The 21,663-nt window shown below is 32.9% G+C and overlaps 2 protein-coding genes across 6 annotated transcripts; one reads left to right on the top strand and one right to left on the bottom strand.

Annotated features, from left to right (window-relative positions):
- Positions 1 to 54: 54 nt before the first annotated feature.
- LOC117242604 (merlin) lies at positions 55 to 5,879 on the bottom strand. Of its 5 annotated transcripts, none has more exons than XM_033509421.1 (10): positions 5,585 to 5,873; positions 5,315 to 5,408; positions 5,102 to 5,231; positions 4,813 to 5,018; positions 4,511 to 4,738; positions 4,223 to 4,432; positions 4,014 to 4,120; positions 3,356 to 3,485; positions 2,946 to 3,281; positions 55 to 2,603 (listed from the first exon to the last, which is right to left on the bottom strand). In XM_033509421.1, the coding sequence occupies exons 1-10, from the start codon at positions 5,614 to 5,616 to the stop codon at positions 2,226 to 2,228; spliced, it is 1,851 nt and encodes a 616-aa protein (XP_033365312.1). In that variant the 5' UTR covers positions 5,617 to 5,873; the 3' UTR covers positions 55 to 2,225. The 5 variants fall into 5 exon arrangements, with proteins under 5 accessions (XP_033365312.1, XP_033365313.1, XP_033365310.1 ...); XM_033509422.1 differs by having other exon boundaries at positions 5,315 to 5,421; positions 5,585 to 5,872; XM_033509419.1 differs by having other exon boundaries at positions 4,014 to 4,432; positions 5,315 to 5,384; positions 5,585 to 5,879.
- An 833-nt stretch (positions 5,880 to 6,712) lies between these two features.
- Positions 6,713 to 21,657, top strand: LOC117242509. The gene is made up of 6 exons (XM_033509236.1): positions 6,713 to 6,989; positions 7,421 to 7,769; positions 8,289 to 8,608; positions 10,079 to 10,156; positions 16,540 to 16,734; positions 17,927 to 21,657. The coding sequence occupies exons 3-6, from the start codon at positions 8,591 to 8,593 to the stop codon at positions 20,546 to 20,548; spliced, it is 2,913 nt and encodes a 970-aa protein (XP_033365127.1). The 5' UTR covers positions 6,713 to 6,989; positions 7,421 to 7,769; positions 8,289 to 8,590; the 3' UTR covers positions 20,549 to 21,657.
- Positions 21,658 to 21,663: the final 6 nt, after the last annotated feature.

Genomic DNA, 21,663 nt, shown 5'->3' with positions numbered 1-21,663 from the left:
AAAAGTTCCCTGGCGTGGAATAAACTAATTGAATAATTGCAATTGTGAATAACATTTACAGGTACATTCCTCTATATTGTAGAAAAAATACTGATTTCAGCTGAAGGTTTTAATTAGCATCCAATACACTCGCGTACTTGAATCACAGACAACGGCGCCGGAAGTTCCAGTCATCGGTTTCGATTGAACACTCGCACCAGACTTTTGGTAAAACATCTTAAAGAATGTAATATATTTCAATACTGAATATTCGACACTCTATATAGAATCTAAGAATAAAAATGATTCGCAAAATATAAGAACATTATCTAAGAGGTAATATAATAAGTATTTACCTTTCCTGTACTTCCATATTACCAAGTAATCAGTGTTCGAGTATTGTTCACTTATTAATAATGTATAAGGCACCCCTACGATTGTAGATATCAATTTAAAAGTTTTCTAATCCAACAAATTTTTCTTACTTTATCTTATTGAATATTACCAACTTACAATTTGAAGTAATTATGAAAAATTATGGCACACACTTCATAGAGAAATTTATGAAAGTGATGAAATATTAATTTCAAGTATATATATACTCAAAACATTAAAAAATTTCCCATTTTTGTAATTCTATATATCTGCTTATAAAAATTTAATTTATGTATACTTTATAACAAGGAATAATAAAGGAAGTTTTGAGTTGAGGAAATAGGATTATGCAATATATACGTTACTTCATATAAAAATTAAAATCTTTTCTCGTTCAGAAAGTATTATATACATTTGTCTCTATATTATAATCGATGGATATGTTACATTTTAGAATGCTTGGAAAGCCCTACTTAATTAAGTAGAATACTTGAACACTGACTTTCTTACTACATTGATAGGAACATTTTTTTTTCGAAGGCCACGATTAATAATGCATAGAAGTTCTAACGCTCTAGTCTAATCAAACTAACCGTATATCAATTATGTTAGTTACGTTTCATGGCATAAAAATTAATAACAATGATTTGCACTTACATATAGATTATCTAAAAAAAAAGACGAGAATATCGCTATATATACTCATACACTGATCAAATTTTATGTTAACTCTTTTATATATACAAATCTTAAAACCTTAATTATACATTATTATCTCGAAAGATTTTATGTTGATATAAACAATTCCTCGCGTATTTGCAATTATAGAAAGCTTCTACTTTCCTTATGTAAAAATTACATAAAGAATATCCTCTCCATTTTGTTAAAATAAGCTTATACTGATGTATGAGTATACATGTTATTTTTTTTGTATCATTATCAGACTTTTAAAATTATGATTAATATTCCACTGGAATTTTTCGTTTACTTTCGTAATTTCATTAAGAATCACATTTTTTGTTTGCAGCAATTGCGTTTTATAAATGTTCGAATTAAGTAGATTTTCTATTGTTTCTTTTTGTACCTTTACCAATGAAGAATCTGGTCGCCAGTTAGTTCACTTTCTCAAGTTGTTTGACTAGACTGCAGCTTTAATACAGTTTTCTCTGTCTTCGATAAGCTCCTTTACCAATCATGCGATGCACGATGCAAATTCTTATAGGCACATTCAATCACTTCACGTTAAAGAGTATTAACATAGTAACAATAATAGTACCTAAGCATGTATTATGATAATACTAGATTATAACTGAAATGTATTAAAATTGAATTAAAATTCATTCCAATTCTATTAAAATTTAACAAAATATTAAGAAATACATGCTTTCTGAATGCTGAAGTTTAAAAAAGGGAGCAGTATTTTGAAATTATCGTAGCTTTAAAAAAAATATACGACTTCAAAAATCGCTTATTTCTACACAATCATTAATATCTAGTAATTCTACTAATAATTTTGATTTTTGTGTATGTACTTCATGCAAAATTCTACTAATCGACTTACTAAATTATTAGAAACTGTACGTTAACACGACAAAATAGGTAAAGATACATAGGGGATAGAAACAAATATAAGTTCAAGCAAGAGGGACAATTTTACTGCGCTTTAAGTATGATTTACTAATTATATCGATATTGTTAATATTAGAGGGTAAATCAAACTGCTACAACAGAAAGCGTACGTTTCAGTATTCTAGAACGTATACATACGTACGTGTCTGAGATTCAAAAATTTCATACCCAATCGCATATTCGTTTCATCTCCTCTCCATAAAGTGTCCGTTCAATTTTTCAATCTCTTAAGAACACATCAACTACAATTCTTCGAAGAACGCAACTCTGGCCTTGGTGGATCCAGACTTCACTTTCTTTAACGTACTATATTTATTCTCACCGAGTCGCACTTGTTCTTCATGTAATTGATCTAACTCGCACTGTTTCTCTCCGACCTTCATAACTTCTATCTCTGTACGCAATTCTCTAAGTTGCTCTTGCAAGTGTTTGCTCTTTTCCCAGTAATCGACTCTTTCTTTCTCTATTTCCAGGGAGAGCTGATCGACGTCTCCATCGGCAATTAGATCATATGAAGTTAGGTCAGCTGGCAGAGGTTCAGTATCCAATTGCAGTGTCTGAAGATCCGCTTGCAAATCTGACGGAAGTACTTGTGTCGATGGGAATAGATTTGGCACAGGCTATGAAAATATTAAGAGAAATATTAATTTTAATTATATGAATGAAATAATAATAATAATTATATGAATGAATATATTTCATTCTAACTTTATAAATTATATTTAATTATTAGACTGCTGATTTTTATGCATTTATGAAGAATTTAAGAGGTACAAAAATGCACAGAATGAACATAATATATAAAAACATACAAAAATGTCCAAAATACAGTACTCCTTATAATATCTAGTAAATAAAGTAATTATCTACCTAGATTTCATTTTTTAACTTATATTCATAAAAATATAAACTTGCATAAAGATCCATAGTCTATTAATTATTCCTATGATTTGGATGCATACAGTTATAGTAGCAGTATAAGCGTTTCTGCTGAGGAATTCCAACAGTTTTTCCTTTGCTTCCTTTTCAGCAATTCGTGCACGTAGCAGTTCATCTTTTAATTTTTCTGCTTCTGCTGCTCTTCGCTCTGATTCTTGTACCAGCCTTTCTGTAAGCAACTCTGCCTCTCTGGTCTTTCGTTCTAGGTGAACCTTTTCCTCTTCTGTCTTCATATTATTCAATCGTATACGTGTGATCTCCTGTTCTGCCTCTGAAGCCTTCTGACTTAATAGCATGGCCTCCTCTTCAGCCACGCGACTTTTCTCTGCTAGTAAATCTGCAGTTTCTTCAGACCTTCTCTATAATAATACGAAATTTTTTAAAGATAATTTTTAGGTATTACAGTAATACAAAGTTACTTATGTTGTCTTACAAGTGCTTCGTTTGCTAGACGAATTTCTTCCTGATACTGCAGAAGACGTTGCTCCATAGCAGCCTTTTCCCTTTCTGCTGCTTCTCTGAGTTGTTTTTCTCGTGCCAGTTTATTTCTCTCGATTTGTCTCCTAACAAAACAATATTATTACAGAGTAAAAGTTATACATTGTTTAAAAAATAATAAGTTAATATAGTAATATAATATAGTAGTAATTACTTATCCATTAAAAAATACCTTTAGAAAGTATTTACATGATTCCTTTGAAGATGTTCCACTTTTAAATGTTTAAATAAATATACTAACCTTTTTAAACATCTATTTAATTATTTCTCAGTTCCTATAAAATAATATAAAACAACAAAAAGAAAAGAGAAATAGAGGTTAATTAGGATACTGTTATAGTGAAATATACATAAACTTTTCATGCATACAATTATTAGATACATCTTTTATAATTCATCAAAAAAATATCTTAAACTTATTTTTTCATTTTTAGTTAATAAAACATTCCAGTTCACAAGCTGCAGTCAAATTATAAGAATTTAATTTATAATAGAAAGAATATCATATATATTTAACATTGCATTAAAGTTGTATTAAAAAGCAATGAAAATTTAAGCAACATTTCGCAAAATATATATGTGTGAAAACGTACCTCGACTTCTCCTCTTTGGCCTGTGCTTTCATCTGTTGCACCTCCATAGAATCAGGTTTGCGTCTCCTCATAAACAGATCGTGGTTGCCAATACACAGGTCCAGGATCTTAACAAATAATATGTGAGCAGCTTTGTCATTGTTTTGTTCGTCGAATCCTAAAGCTATCAAACCCTTCACCCAGCTGCCAACATCTGACTGTTTTTTTACCAGTTTATTCATCCGAACTTTCTGCGAGAAGAACACGAAGTTCGGCGACGTTTTCTCCACCGGCTTTATTACGAACTTCTTGTCATCAAAACTGATGTGTCGTATCTCCGACCACGTGAATGTTGTTTTCGGTGCCAGCTTGTTCTCCTTCTCGTAAATGTTCAGTCCCAAGGCCGTGACTCCCAACCAAAGGTCAGTTTCTTTTTTATTCTAATAATTTATATCGCTGAATAAAAATACTTTTACAATAAAAATTTTATTTTATCTACAAAATGTTATTGCACTTACACTAATAGGGAAATAATTTACGCCATACATATCAAGATCTTGAGCAATTTTTAGATATTCCATTTCTGCTTCATCTCTTGACATTCCACGATGATCAGCATACCAAATTTTTATTCTATCTTCCCACATTTCAGGCGTCATCTGATACTGATCGATAACTCTCTGTGGCAACAAATCCTCACTAGCGAGCATTCCTGGACGGTATGATACTTCATCATAGTCTCCATACTATAACGTTTAAGGTCACAGATTAGTACAAGTAAAAGTGTTTATTTTAAAAAAATAACTGGAGGTACAATCACCTTCGCTTGAACTGCATAAGAAGCTAACAGAACAGATGCCTCTGGTGGACAATAAATATCCATTGAAAGGATGGCCTGTTTCACTTGCAGAAAGAACAAGTGTTGTGTTACTTCTTGCACCAATTCTTCAGCAACATCCTCGGGATAGAACTTTGCCAGAAACATAAAAGGTGTCGTAGGTTGCTGAGAAATACACTGATCTTGTACTAAAATATAAGTTTATCAAAGCATTAATAAAGTATGATTTATGAAACAAATTAGCCTATGATCAATGGATTTAGTATTCCACCTTTTTTGTCCAATTTTAACCAAGATATAAATCCTTTAGCATCTTCATATTGGAGTCCAAAATACCACGTTTCTCTTAATCCTATTGTACGACAGACCAAATCGAACAGATCTCTTCCCGTTGATCTCCACTGTAATGTAAATAGTCTAAAGTAGTTGTTTGCATGATATTTGACAGTAACAAAGTAACCAAGTAATTTAAGTAGAAACTAACCTCCAAACTGAATTCGAGTTCAGCGTCCAGGGTACAGACTTTAACGGGGAAAGATTTTCCAGACTTTTTCCTTCGAAATGGTGGCATTTTACTCCTCATTATGTTCACTCAACATCACGAAAGAAGAAGGGTAATCAATATCGCAAAAAAAATGGAAGAAAAAAAGAACGAAAGCACCTAAGATTATTCTGCGGGGCTTTGCTCGGCTTTAACCGTTTCTCATATTGTTCAAAATAATCCAGAAAAAATATGAATGATAGATAACCTTACCTACGCATTCGCAACATATTGACGAAATACATTGAAACACGTAATAACGATTCGATCCACTCGAATTCCCGTGGAACAGCGTAACGATCTCTCGAACCGTGGATTTCCTTGTTAAATCACATTCCGTTGGCCTTTTTTCCAAACTTTATTTTCGGAGAGAAAAAAAAAAACAGCAGCAGAATTGATAGCGATACATAAACTAATCTCTCCGCCTTTTGAAACAGTTTATTCCACCAATTTTAGCCAATTCGAGTAACTTCGCTCGAGACAGTGACTATACTGACAGTCTAGATAATCTAACATTTTGTTTTTCGATAGTTTGAAATCTGCAACATCAATTGATCGATATCGCGGTTTCATTTTAATTCTTTATAAATGTAATTTATTTGGAATAATATTTTTAAGGACGACGTTAGAAAAGGGAATAGAATAGTATAAATTTGATATAATTTTTCTCTTTTTGAAGAGATCTACACTATCGGTAATGTTGAAATTTCGGTGGCTAAGGTCGAACTGCCATAAAGTTAATAATCGATAACGATAACAGTCGATTATGAATTAAAAATTTTATTATATTTTATATTGATAATAATAGTAATTTGTTATTTACTTTCATTATTTTATTAGCGATTTATTTGAATTGATTAGTCTAATAATGCTCAGAAGAATAGTAATTTCTGTAAGGGTCTGCATTATCAATAAGGTAAGATACAGGATACGTTAAGCAGCAATATAAAGAGGGAAAAAGAGGGAAAAAGAATGTATATTTAGATCGTTAAGGATGATACTTCACAATTTTAAAAGCTATGAATTAGTGAACACGAATATAAACTCTGAAATCTGCAATTTTTAATTACCTAAAATCGAACGATTATAGTTAAGCATACTTTACTGATGTACTATAAGAATCACAAAAGTATATCATAAAACTATAGTTCGATTTATAAAATATGTCAATGATGAGTACCGATCAAATTTGGAAATCGATTCTAGTTCTAGGAGTACCAATTAATATACATGCAACAAATATTAGCACAACAATGCCAGATCTAGTTCTGTGTTAATCTTACCTCATAATAGTACATTTTACTGTTATAATTGGTATACAAAAAATTCGTTATGTAATTTTTCAAATATCGAACCGGGGAAAGATCAAATTATAACATTTTACTATTCCCTCTCTTAGAATCCTATTCTCTCTATTCTCTTTTTGTATTATAGGTTTCGTAAAGATGTTGAAAGTGTATATTGACGATGGATGCTACTGAATGCAGTTTTTGTTTGTTTTAATGAGACGAATAGGAATACACACGAACTAGTGAAAGGTAGTCGAAAGTAAGCAGTGGAATCGAATAACTAAGGCAAGACTATTTATTGCCTACTCAGTGATAAACTGTAGAAAAAGGTATCATACGCCGTTGGGCGAAACTATTAAAAAAAAAAAAAAATTTATTCCTGCTCGGTTCCCTTGCAAGATATGCTTCGTTAATTTAGTCCAATCATTTAATATGACTATTATGTTTACTTTCAGTTAGGATTAGATGCAAATTATGCATATATTAGTACATTCTATAGAAAGGTTATTTTTATTGAAATAAAATGTTACAAAATTTCATTGTTAAGTTATGTATATACAATATATGTTGATAAGGTCTTTTATTCGTTAATTCAGCTACTTTTATTACTAACTATTATATACTAGTAATTATAATGTAATTTATATTACTATAATTGACATAGAATTTACAAATACATTTATTATATTTTGAAGCATTATAAATGTTTTCAAAGAGTTTCTAAATTTTTTCATTTAATAATTTGTTATTGTATTTTCAGAATATTTTCATACGAATAATGTAGTGAGTTCGGTGCAACGAGAGAATGGTAAACTTTCCGTTTCTTCTGTGTGTTTTTAACGCTTGGACAAGAACTCGGCTATTAATTGCAATCATAACTGGTAGAAGAAGGAAGGAAAACTGCAGAATCACGAGGAATTTGCTGGTTCCATCAATGTCACTTTCTCGACCTTTCATTCGATAATTTTTCCTCCCTCCACGGTATTTCGCGCGCGAATCGCCAACAAAATTAAATATAGTTACATATGAGACATTTCTACCTCTGACGGTAGTCTTGTAAAGCAGTCGCATACCATCATCTGCATAACGATATTTCCAGTGACTATACGGTATGTAATCATATCTTATTTGACCGTATTTAACAAGTAGATTACAAATGTTTAAATTTGTTTCTGTGCTTTCTTGTGAATCATTTATCTCATATATTAAGCATGTCCTACTACTTTATCCCGTCTGTTTTTCACATAAACAAATATCATTTCTAGAAGATAACTTGAACAGTTGCTGCTTTTTCGCAAGTTACCAAAGAAAGGACACTCTTTGTACACCTCTGCATAAAATCTTCGTACACATCATCATCTTTAAAAATTCAAGATTGTCCTAATATTTCGTCGCGGAGTGTAGTAATTAAACTGTGGATTTTTATGCACTTATAGTAATGCGTGTAATATATAAATATCCAAAATAGAGTTTAATAATTTATTATGATATCTGGTAGACGAAACAAGTTTCTATTTAAATTTCATTCCTTCAGTTATGTTCATAAAAATATGAATTTGCATAAAAATCTGCGGTTTAGTAATAATAGCCATTCTTATTTTATTTCCTGGTTAAATCGTGTTCTAGAGAACGGAATATCGATGTCGACCAGTGTGTGTATCCGATGCTGGTCAAGAGATCTTTAAAGGTGACCGTAGCTCTCTTCGAACTCCTTTGATGCGTGGGGATAACTGGAGCTACCAGTTAAGTCAAGTGTATCGCGTCGGGGCGAAGTAGTACACTATTTCTTTCCGGAGTGCGTGCATCGGATCGAGGTTCCAGAGGATTGGCAGCCGTATAAGAGAATAGAGAAGAACATCCTGGAAGTCTAGGGAGGGCAGTACGCGCAGGAACTACTGTTCAACGACTCGCTAATCGACACACAAAAGACATGAATCTCCTTCATTTCGTAAGTGTATCTTTTTTCATTTAACTCTTTCGATTTTCCTTGCGTAAAAGATAGCGAATATTTTTTTAGCAAGAATGCTGAATGAATATCGAAGAAGTCATAAAAATTGCGAAAATACAAATAGTATAACAGAGTGGGAATTTTTAAATGAAAGTTAAAATTAAAAGATTGCGCATTTATGAACTTCTGTTCAATTAACGTTTTCAACTTTGAAAATTTGCTTGAAAATAAAATGCTTTTTAGTAAAATTGTTGAGTGAATTTTGGAAAAAGACTATAGTAAAATTGTAAGGACACAGATGGTACAGTATAATCGGAACATGTTAATGAAAATTAAAATTAAGAAATTTAATATTTATATGCTTATGTCATTTATTTAAAAAGTTTCTATATTCGAAAATTTAATTTAACATTTCCTTGTAACTTATTGCAAATTATTTTAAGTAAATTTCATGAATTTTGTTATTGAAAAACAAATAAAAGTAAGACTTTTTACAGTACAATTAGTTAAATTCCCGAGTAAACGTTTTATTATTTATTCAGAAATTTGATTTAACATCTGCTCATGAAATTTGTAAACCCATTACGACTGCCAGAACTATTTATAGTTAATGTATGTGCAACAGTTAGAAAGTAATTAAATCTTTAATGAAGAATCGAAAGTAAACTTGAAATAACGATACTAACGTGTTCACTATGTTAATAAGTTATATATAGAATACATATAAATATTTTTATCATTGTTACCGAAGAAGTAATATTATCTTCACGTTATGCATTGTGTCTGACACAATTCTTCCCAGTGACAAAGCCATCTTCATTCAACTATATCCCTGTATATTTTTTCTAACGTTCCATTAAAAACTAATTACTTTTGTGTCTAGTAAAAATATTACCCGACATCAGGAAGCCCAGAAGACGCTGACGATTATGATAATCTATGCTATTAAGTGCGAAATCGATGAATTCAATGGAAACAGGAAATTAGCTGACTATAATTTTGCTTATATTGTATAGAAGTATGGGGAGAAATAGAATTTAATGGTTGTAAAATTCTATATACTTAATGTTTTGCAAATTCTCTACTTCTAGTATTTTATCTTTTTTTCCTTATTAAAATAAAAAAAGGATAAGTCTCTATGATTTAAGAGTATAAAGTTTATCATACTTTTATTACTTTGCCAATTCTCTTGTATTATCATTACTTATTAGTAGACTGCGGAGTTTTATATATTCGGATGAAATCTAAAATTGCAAAAATGCACGAAATGCACATAATAAATGCAAAATATAATTAGGTTTATAAAAATACTAGTTTCCACAAAAATCCGCAATCTACTCATTAGTATTTATTTTTATATTATTGTATCCTTTTCCTTTTTTAGTTTTAGTATAGTAGTAGTATTTTTTTATTGTGAATGTAGCAGAGGAGAAAGAAGAAATTGATGAAACAAATTGTTTCTTCTTACAGGTGGCTGCGGTTATATGGATAACAACCGTGACAGCGACATTGGAATCCGATTCCCATGGAAACTGGAGCAACGAAAAGGTAAACGCGAAGAACTTTCCTGTATCATAATACGCCGACGATTTGCAAATCTTTTCTCAAGTGATTTCATTTTCCCAGCTCCGATTACTGTTTGCAGATCCATTTGCATTCCACTCTTCTAAACTTCCAAATTAGTCGGTGAAGATTTCTATATTTCTCTTTTTTCTAAATCTGCCACACAATTTTTCTATGTATATTTCTTAACTTTTAAACTAAAGGGCTTTAACTAAAAGGAAATTATTAGATAAATTTCCTTTTAACATTTCTAATATAACAATTTTTAGTAATTTTAAATAATCTTTTTCGTTGTTTATTGCGAATTTCCATTAAATTTTAATGATATTTGTTACAAGAAAGCGGGATTCTTCTGACTAATAAAAAAGTTCAGATTAGATAACAGCTATATGCAATCCAAGAGAGAAATCTCAATCGGTATACTGGAGAAACGGTGTGTCGAGGTCGTATTAGCACGTCTGCTTCGAGGAATTCACCAAACCACTTATTTTCCATCCCCCTTTAATAATCCTTGTCTTTCCACGTTGATTAGAAAGTTTTGACTTCCTGTCGCTTTGCTATGACGTTAATGTATAGCATATCATTCCCCCTAATAGTATTTTGATGAACCAGTGATCGGTTTTATGACATCACATTGATCATAAGGAAACAATTGTGAACAATTTCATTTTATGAATATCGCCATTCACAAGTAGAATTATTGGTTGAGAGGTAATAAAGGATCATTAGGTAAATTAATTATCTTGAGGATTATAGTAAAGATTGGTTCAGGGTTTTCTGGGTATTTTTTAAAAAGTCAATTGTTTTTTTATCACTATATATTCTTTACTTGAGCAAACGAAAGATACATTAATCTTATATTAAATTCTCTATATTTTTTATTGAAGAAAATGAGGATTATTAAATATCTTTTAAAAAATTCACTATTAATGTTTTCTTAACCTAAATCAAGTTCCATAAATTGAAAATATATGTGTTTCTACTAGCCTCTCTGTAATATCTTTCAACCAAGAGGACTATAAATATACCCTTCAGAGAATCTATTACTAATATTTCTATAATCTAATTCAAATTCTATAAATTCAGGAAACCATTAAACAGAAGAAAAGCATAATGGTTGTTACAAAAGAAAATTAGCATTGTTTGTTACTAATATATATATCATCCTCGCAAGCAATTAGTACTGTCTCCATAACCTAACCTAAGGTTCTTAATCTAACCATAAATCGGAGGAGCTCGATTCGCTTGTCCTTGAGAATGCAACAGTGAACCGAACTCAGAGCGGAAGTTACTTTCGACGCGGGACAAACAATACAGAACAAGTTTCGTTGCCTTACGTAAATCAGAAGAAGAACCTTTCACGTGTAACCCCCGCGGACCAATAGACACTATCGGGGGACATCCTTAACCTTCGGGCATAGAAATCTTTAACCTCGATCTACTTGCGGGCGTCATTCGAGTGCTACTTCGTGTACTGTCTCGACGATGCCTTGAACATACTTTTACAACTATGTATCTTGGTGGTTTTTTCAATTAATTTTCATGTACAGAATCGCTCGATATTTCTTATTACACATTATGCATCATTTGTATCATGTGTGTCATATGTATCATGTATATGTACATTTATGTATCTCTCCAAAATTTATATTGGACAGAATTAATCTTTGAGTTTATAACAAATTTATCGATAAACCAATCTAAATTTGGTTTCTGTCTCCTTCAAAATAATCCCTTACTGCAATGATATAACGATCAGGTCGGCTCTATTGTGCCTCAAATGAATGTTGTAAGTCGATTGATGTAGGAGGGGATTATTTCGAATGGGACGGAAACCAAATTTAGATTGATTCACTAGGCAGAATTGATCTAGAAAGAGTTTCAGAATTACAAGTTGATCCAGTACGAGCTAATACTCGATAATTATAGATGAAACATGGTCAAACAAGGTTAGCGGTACATGCCTAACCTCACTTTATTTTTTAAATATAATTTGCACGTAACCATTTGCATTTTCAACCGTATGTATAAAATAACGATTTGCTATTATTAATGGAAAGAACAAAGTAGTTTTGTGGACAAATAGAAATATTCAAGTCTTGTAGATTTCATCTTAGCAACATTTCAAATAGTCTTTACTTGTTTGCTTATAGGTTGTCCAGTCGAATGGCCTTCCAGCCAACCTTCATCCGCAAGTTTTAGGTGAAAGTCGTCCTTAACCTTCGCATGCTGCCTAGGTCATTTCACTCGCGTCTCATTCTCTTCCGACAAGTCTATCTAACAAAGTATAGCTTACACTTTCCCCCTGTGCTTCTACCCAGAAACGTTTACCCGCAACCAACGTGTCATTACACGCTTCGAGAAACCACCAGAATGCTTGTTTCTTGTTCGCTTATCAGTAACAAGTACGAAGTGGTCGAGTCTATTTTCAATTTTGTTGAAGAAGGTATGCTTTTATGCTTGTACAGATTTTTATGTCAAGGTTGTAATAAATCTATCGCGATCTGGTGGAATTTATCGAAATGTCGTGTGATGTTATAATTTCCATTCTTAATTTGCATAATCCATGAATAATATTCTGTGAATCACGCAGCATTTTATTATAATTTGCTGATATTGCATGTCTCAAATAGTTTATAGTTTATGGATTACTCATATAGTTAGCAGAATTTAAGCTTCACATTGTAATTTAGATCTTCTAGAAATTTTTATTTCTGTTAGAGATTATTTGGCTCATACTCATGAATGTACATACTTTGAATTATCGGCATATACTGAATTTCTGAGATAAGGGCAGCATTATTTCATAGTTATTCTACTTTCTCTTCTGTAGGTCACCTGCAGTAGCTTCTGCCCGACGTGAAACGCAATCTCCTGTAATTAGGGTTCGCAACCCGATTCATAAGGAAAGGAACGTTACTCAGTTAATTACTAGAAATCGTAATTAATCGTTGCATCGATTACAGTCGGAGCGAAATGCAAAATATATTTTTAGTAATATCTCGGAGAAAATCTCTTCCACTCCTATATCAGTATTTTATTTTCCTTATTTTTTCTGAAAATTTAAAAAGTGTAATTAGTATTTGATAAACGTGGTGGATACTTGTATAAATTAGTGGTTTCACAAAATTTTAGGATTCTACGATAAACAAGCAGTTATTCACAAGAAATACGATATAGTGGTTATTCTGGAGGATATACACACACATAAAGGAATTTCCTCATACAAAAACTGCGAATACTTTCTCCACGCACTTTCAGATGAAAGCTGGTTCAGGGTTGACCCACCTACTGTCAAAAATTCGACGTAAACGATCCCGGTCGTTCCCTTTCTCTTTCTCTTCTCCTCCTCCCACATGAGGTAACAAATCTTTCTGCAAATTTGTTTACACCGTCTCTGCTCCAATTTAAACAACTCCGTTTTTTGTTCCAGGAATTTGTTCACTGGTGATTTAATGTGCAAAGTAAAGTAATCTTTCTGTCGTCATTCGACTCAGAAAGTAATTCTTCCCTATGATCTGATTCTTGAAGAAATGTTCTATCGGTAGCGCCATAATTAAGTTTTTTATTAATCATCTAATTTAAAAAGAAATTATCCTCTGGACAGCGAAAACTATAAGAAACTTTTTACTAGGATATAAATTGATTCTAAATGATTCTTTTTCTAGCGATACAATTCCTGGAGAAATATTTCATTAACAATGTAATGATTAATTTTTCTCTAGCAAAACAAGTTTTAATGAAATTTCCCACTAGGAACGAAATTCTTGAAGAAATTTTTACTAGAACTAGCTTCCATAAGAAGTTAAAGATCTTAAAGCTGATACACTAATTACGGAGACCTTGACAAAGACATTGACCATTCCACCAGTCCTGCATTTTTTTCAACGAGCCATAGAATGTGAAAGTGCTGCCCTTTGTCGGTCGTGTGTCTCGAAAGAATGTTACAGAGTGCAGGACAATTCTGTACATGTTGCTGCACCATAATAACAGCCTCTCTAATTAAAAAATGCTTACCTCTCATTCTTCAATCCCAAATGAAAGGGAATCTATTATTTATCTTCTCTGAGTTATAAGTTGGGATAGTAAAACATTTTTCTTTTTTCACTGGAGAGAATGATTTTACTCAGCACAAAACATGCAAATAGAAAGACGATCTTTCTTTACTGTCTTATCTAGTGATTTCTCTTTTACCAATGCTGATTTCATCTTGTAAAACATCGTTCACCGATTATTTCCAATATTCTGAAAGATCCAGAACAAGTGAAGATATTGTCGACTCCATTCGGGGATTCTCCTTTTAGGGAGAAAAACCTCAAACAGTTCCCAAGCCTCGTCGCGAATTTCTCCAGTGGTTATTTCCAGCAATTATCGGACAAGTTCTCTAAAGAATTCATCAGAATGTACCAACTATTCTGAATAAATTAAATATTGTTATATTATATGGGTTATCCTAGTAATTTTGGTAGATCATACTTTTATTCTAAATATGATTAGGGAAGAATCACAGGGGAACATTTTTTTTTACTAATTAACAAGCATTATACTTTAGACTATTATATTTGTAATTAGTAATTACACTTCGCAGCTACATTGTCTAGAACTTCAAAAATTTGAAAAAATATAATCCGAAGAGTAAAAACCATTAATTTCAATTTCAAACCAATTAAATTTGTCCAGCCCGCTTTTTATGGTATAGTATATAATGCATGCTATATCGTGAGTGAAGTAAAAATACTATACTAACCAATTACATATTATATTCCAGATTATTCGATAATAAATGAGTAATAGAGTGAAGAAAGGAGACATGATGACAAAAAGGAAGCTGGATCCTATAATTTATTGGAAATGCATTCTAATGTGAGACTAGCCAAAATAGCTTGCTTTTAATAAGATTCAGAGCCAGTGCGCGACTCTCACTGGTTTTTCTTTTGCGCGAGCTGCAAGAATGCAGCGCGCATCTTTTCCTGTTTCGCCTTTCTTCTCGCTCGAATGGTACTGGAGAAAGGGAGACCGGTAGTCGGTACCGTAACGTCCACCTTTCTCTCATCTCGCCTGGCCAGCTGCGTTATTTTCAACCTCCTCTTGCTCGATGATACTCTACTTAAGCAAAATTTGTATCTTATATCACCATTAATCTAATCTGTACCACCTATGGTTGTCTTCGATCTACCATAGTCCACAAAAAGTTTCACTACTTCTTCAAAAAAATCTTATAGTTTCCTGTGAGTCGATGTTCTAAGAAACATTGGATTTATTGAAAATGGAATCTTTGGTTTTCTAAAAATTCTTTACAGGATTCTTAGTTATAATATTTCTTATTTATCTTATATTTTAATGTATTCTTCATAAATTTCTTTGCTTTTCCATCAATCCATAAAAAGCTGTTTGTAGTAGAGAAATGAATTCTTCAAAATGACATAATTTTCTATGAGTACCTTCTGTTCTTGTGATAAAAGTTTCTAAAGAAACATTGGACTTATTAAAATAGAATCCTGTTTCTATCAATGATTCTACAGGGAATTCCTATAGATAGATACCTAGCCTATAAAAGACAACTTATTTTTATTTCTTCTGAATCCTTTATAATATACTCAAAGGACCCCAAAAATCATAATTAATTATCAATTTCACAAGCATCCAAATTTAGCAATTTCATTGATGAAGGTATTTATTTTGAAATTATTTGACACATTCTATTAGTAGTAAAAAGTAGTAACTAACAGTAAAATGAATTAATTATCAATTAGTCGAGTGAGTTTCACCAATTATTATTTATTTTTACCAAAATCATCGACTTGACGATTTTCTACTCTCGTTTGCCCACTCGGGGAGTCGTGAGTTTCATTTCTAGAGCTTCTTCATGATCTGTTTTCTACTTCTACTTGGAACAAATTGGGTCAGACGCTCGGCCTCGCCCACTGGCTCGTGCCTTGATGACTGGTACAGCCTGTCTATACAACGCGGAGCATTGCTTCTCTTATTGAAACACCGGTGCCTTCTGTGATTCTTTTTTTAACAACAGGAAAACGAACCATAAAGATCTGAACGCTATTGGAAACATTATTTCAAAAGGTTCTTCATTATCTTCTTCAAGTGTTTATCCTGAATGACAGTACAATAAAGCGTTGATTAATGGAGTAATTAATTATTCAAATATCGATCAATGGAGAATTTGAAAATGGCATCAAACAAACTAACCGGAAGAAACTAAACACAGTTATTTTACAGAATTTTCTATTATCGATGGATTTCGAGCTTTATGAATTATAGTACTGTAGTATTATAGAACCAATTATTGGAATGTCAATTAATAGATCATTTGATGGTTGATGATTTATTAATAACATTTTTTTCATTTATAGAAACTTTTTGAACGTGCCTATGATCAAGATCTACTCAATAGCCAGAAACAAGAAGAAACTGAAAATATCGAACTACAATTTACAAATCAACATGACAGAATCTTCAATTCCTCTGAAATTGCCAAAGCTATTAAAGAAGAGGAAGAAACGTTGACTGTGAAATTTCTTAATGAGAAAGAGGAAATTCATCAAGTGGTAGGTACACATTAATTTATTCTTGGATACAGGATCCTACACAAATTGGATAACTGAAAATCATTTAACTTTAGAAATATTATTAGACTTTATCACCTGACGCTAGATGTAACACTAAAAATGTATTTTTCTCAAAAATATGTGAAATATCCAAACATTATTATAATATTTGGTAGATAGGACAAATTTTTATTTAAATTTCATTTTCTTTTTAATTATAGTCATAAGAATATAAAAATTTATAAAAAACTGAATTATATTTCAAAAGTATTTTTGAAAGAATAATTTATTATTATTTTAAACTTTAAGCAAAACACAAAAAAATATTTATCCTTATTTACAAGCAAAAGCTTGCATTAATCATATTTGTTAGTGAGAATAGTAAATTTTGTTGATTTATTAATATGTTAAAATAGTCTAACTGGTTTAAACGACTATATTTATAACTAATCGATTGGTTTTTTGAGCGAACTAAAGGAATAGAAGGATTTCCTCGCTTTCCCTTCCTGATTGATGGAAAGTATATAATTCGCCTTCGATGCTACACGAAGCGCTGACTAATCATATCGAATATTTGCGTCATTGAAATCGTGTAAACGAATAATAAAAACGTGTGAAAAATTACGTTAGTCGAGGTTACCGTCATCTCTTTATACAGATAATTTATAACATCAGGAATTCATATATATTGCAAGTTCCACGCGCATTTCTATTCTCGAATAATCCCCTGACATGCGCTTTCTCTCGAGCGTAAAAGGAAATGTCTGCAGGAGCGATTATTACGCTGTCCAGGTGCATTGGCGTTTATTTTTGCGTAAACAATCATACACCACGTGAATGCACGCCGGTTCTTTCACTAAAAATATCTAATTTATTTGTAGTACGTACTTGAATATTGGAAAGTTATATTTACTACTAGATAGGATTAATTTTTTTTATTTAGTTTCTTTTGTTCATTATTTTGGTATTCTTGGTTTTAGAGTTGAATGTTTAGTGATTTTGCTGAAATTTGTACTCTTATCAAAATTCTAATTTCGATGATATCAATAATGTTGATAACAATTTTAAAATTGATCATTTATTCTCTAGTGTTTCATTATTTCAAATAATAATAACAATTTATATATGTATATATTTTCAATATATAATACTTTGTACATATTTAATAATATAATAATGTACATCTTTCCAGAATGAATCCCAACAGCAATTTTCTAAACAATTAGTTCAACCATATGTCCTACCTTTGAAAGCAAAAAGCTCTTCAGAAGACATATTAAACGAATCGCTCGATACCATTACGAGATTAGGAAGGACCAGTCAAAGTGCATTTAACGAGACAGTCACAGTGGAGTACGTTCCATCTCAAGAAATAGTTCTACAAGATTCGAGCACAACTAGCAAGTATTTCTCTCAAGAAAGTAACACCAGTGACATAGATCAATCTATTCCAGAAGAAAATCTAGATATTGAAAGTATAGGCGAATTTGGACAACGAGTACGCAGCTCATCCTCATCCAGACCAAGAAGTAACGAGAGTCACAGACGATTCAGAATAAAACAACCTCTCGATGCTTCATCGTTCTCCGAGGATCAAAGAAAACAGTATAGAAAGAGTGCTCGTCCTTACGTATTCAAAAAATTGAATACTTCAAACAGTAATCTAAACACGTCCTCGAAGGAACGACTTCCTTCCTCTCTGATGAAGAGCACAGAGTCTCAGAGAACCTTGAAGCAGAAGGAAACTGACGGAGATCGTGCTAACAGTTCATCCATAATTAAGGATGCTTCTTCATCAACTTCTGCTCCCATAGTATCAGTTTCTTTAGGCAAATTTTCTGGACCAATAGTGGTTCCAGATTTTCCACGACAAAAGAAATACTCCTACACTACCACACCTGATTATACTGATAAAAACGAGGTTTCAAAGCTAACCACAGCTGTAACGGAATCAGTAAAATCAAAAGTTTCAGAAGATGGATATTTGGCGGCACCACCTGTCATCCTAAATCCTCTGCAGGTTGGTGTCGCCTTGATGAACGCTGGGCAAGATCTAAATTTAGTCAATGACCAAATCACATTGACAAAACTCTATCCCCAGGACAAATCTGAAACACCAGAAGTTACCAAGATTGATACTCAGAGTTTGGTTCAAAATGACGCCCCAGTTTCTAGGAACTTGAGCTTCGACAGTGATCAGGTATCGCAACAAGAGCAAATTTCTGAGGTGATAGCCACAAACTCGCCAGTTCAGTCAGTTGAGATCCAAAAATCCGTGGAAATATTTCATACAGCCCCCATTCAGGAGATCCACTACCCTGTGGAGTTCATTCCTAGTGCCCAGCAGCTGCCATTATTAAAGCAGCATGCACAGGAAGACTATAGAAAGCCAGGAAGGAGTCAATCAAAGGATCAGAGACAAAGTCAGATTAATATATACAGGAGCAACGAGATCTTGGACGAAAGTATTAACAACCAAGAACATAGTCGTTATGAGTATAATGTGAATGAGAATGACGTTATTTATTCAGCAGGAACTGGGCAGGTCGACCAGACCGTGGCTTTGCCTCGTCCAGTAGATGTCAAACCCATTTTCGGGGTTACGGGGCAAGTAGACGGCGCTCAATATGATCAAGTAACACACTCTAGAGTGCAAGGAATTCCTGAAGCAAAAATTAAATTGAGTAACTACGAGCTGCCAAAGGGACCAGCCCCTGCTGTTGCACAACCATCAAGGGGAATAGAGAGTCTTTCGGGTTTGACTAATTTAGAGAACCTGCAAGTGACTCAAGAAGCGCCTCAGATTCTGCTGACCAAAGTTACCAGCGAACCACCGACTGAATTGAGACTCCTGATGTCGATGTCACAGCCGTATTCCGTGGAGAAAAATATCCATATGCCCCAGACGGTGGACGTGATTGAAAAAAAGGTGCCATACCCAGTGGAGAAAGTGATAGAGAAGCAGATAACGATTCCCCAACCGTTCCCTGTACACATACCGATAGACAGGGTAGTAGAGAAGCAGATACGGATCCCATATCCTGTCCACGTGGAGAAGGTGATTGAGAAGAAAGTACCATTCGCCATCCAGAGGTTTATCATACCTTTACCAATTCACTTTAGGGTTTCTCAACCGGTTTCAATTCCGGTGGAGAAGGTGGTAGAGAAACCTGTACCGGTACCAGTGCCTGTGGAGAAGGTCGTTGAGAAGCCAGTGCTCCTACCTAGACCGTACTCGATAGAAATCGAGAAAGGTAGACCATATCCCTTGGAGAATAGTAAACATATAAAATCAGCCCCAATCTATAATATTCAGCCTGATGGTAATTATCAGCAATCGGTAAGGCAGAATTTCCAGACTCCAGTGGAGCCAATTTATGGAACTGATAATGAGCAAAGTTACTATAATTCGACAAATCAGTTTTATGGACAAGGGTATTTGGCCTTGAATCGCCCTCATGCTAGGCAACCATTGATACACTCATTGCCGAAGAAATTTGCGTCATACAGCGTTCAACATCCTCATTCGGTGACTTATTCAGTAACTAATGGTAATTTGGTTGCTTATGGAAGGACGTCGGAGAAAGACAAGATTAAGGACGAGTACGTAGGTCCAGTACCAAGGAAAACTGCCACTACAATACAATCCAAGTCTCTGTACTCAGCACCGGATGTTCAGACAACGTTGAGAAGAACGAGGCAGGAAATTGGTAACACTGGAAACTTCAGGCAGTCCAAGATGGAATACGGGTTCAAGCCACCCATGGTACCTTCGGTCCAATATGATGAACAGACTGCAACGAAGGTGGAATAATTTGCGCAAATCATTATTTTATATCTTTGTTAATGAAATTTTGAACATAGGTTTTGGAATTTTGGAATAACCTTAAATTCGTGATAATTGCTTAATGGAATTCTTGGTAATTGAAACATTCCATTTATTACCGCAGATCATAAAATTTCTATATTTTGAAATAACCTCAAATTTCTTTATGATTATTTACTGTGATTTGTAATAATTAAACCACTTAATTTCATTTCCTAATTACTTTTTTGTTTGGAATTAAAATTTTACTTCCTGAAGGAAAAAGGAATGCGGGACATGATGATCATATAAACAGGTCTCGACACTCGCTAGGGAAAACCGTCCAAAGATTGAGTCGTGACTTGTTGTGGAAAAGCAACAAAATTCGAGACAGATAGACAGAGATGAGTAAACTGTCTCTGTTTCTGTCTGAGACATTCATAACATGTCACGCATGGGTAGAATGATAACTTTCTTGTCCCTTCATGTCGATTTTTTATAACTAGTCATGACTCAATTTTCGGACGATTTTCATTAAGCTTTAATATATGAGTATCGAGATTTATTTATATGATAGTGGGGTGCGGATTTCTACTAAACGTCCTTGCACAGTCCTTTTAGTCACCTCTTACGGCAGGGGCTACTGTAAGTGAATTCTTAATCCCCACATACAGGGACGTATACAGTCGATAAAGTTACTGGGCAGTGGACGTCATCCATCCTTCAGAGTACTGTGGGGAACATAGATTAACTTCAACAAATGCAAAGAATTTTTGCTTTCCCCTAAATCGTACCTATTATTCACTTACAAATATTAATTTTACGATTATAAATGCAATGTAAATATGAGAATATAGAAGAATGTATTATATTTATTATGAATGCGAAATCATTTAAAAAATATCTCATATATCGATTAACAGAACAAATTTCTTTAATTGTGATTTTTTATTGGATTAATTATACTTTAGGTAGTCAAGACTGATACATAATATAATTATAGAAAATAATGTATTCGATCTTTTTATGTTGCATTTCAGAGCCGCATAAATTGATTCTATTTCAATTAAATACAAAATTGTGACTAATGTCTTTTTTACTTTAGAAAAATAAATGATACGCTC

Source organism: Bombus vosnesenskii, unplaced genomic scaffold, assembly GCF_011952255.1.
Source record: "Bombus vosnesenskii isolate JDL3184/JDL3185 unplaced genomic scaffold, Bvos_JDL3184-5_v1.1 scf7180000016274, whole genome shotgun sequence".
NCBI lineage: Eukaryota > Metazoa > Arthropoda > Insecta > Hymenoptera > Apidae > Bombus > Bombus vosnesenskii.
This window is presented reverse-complemented; position numbering and strand designations above follow the sequence as displayed.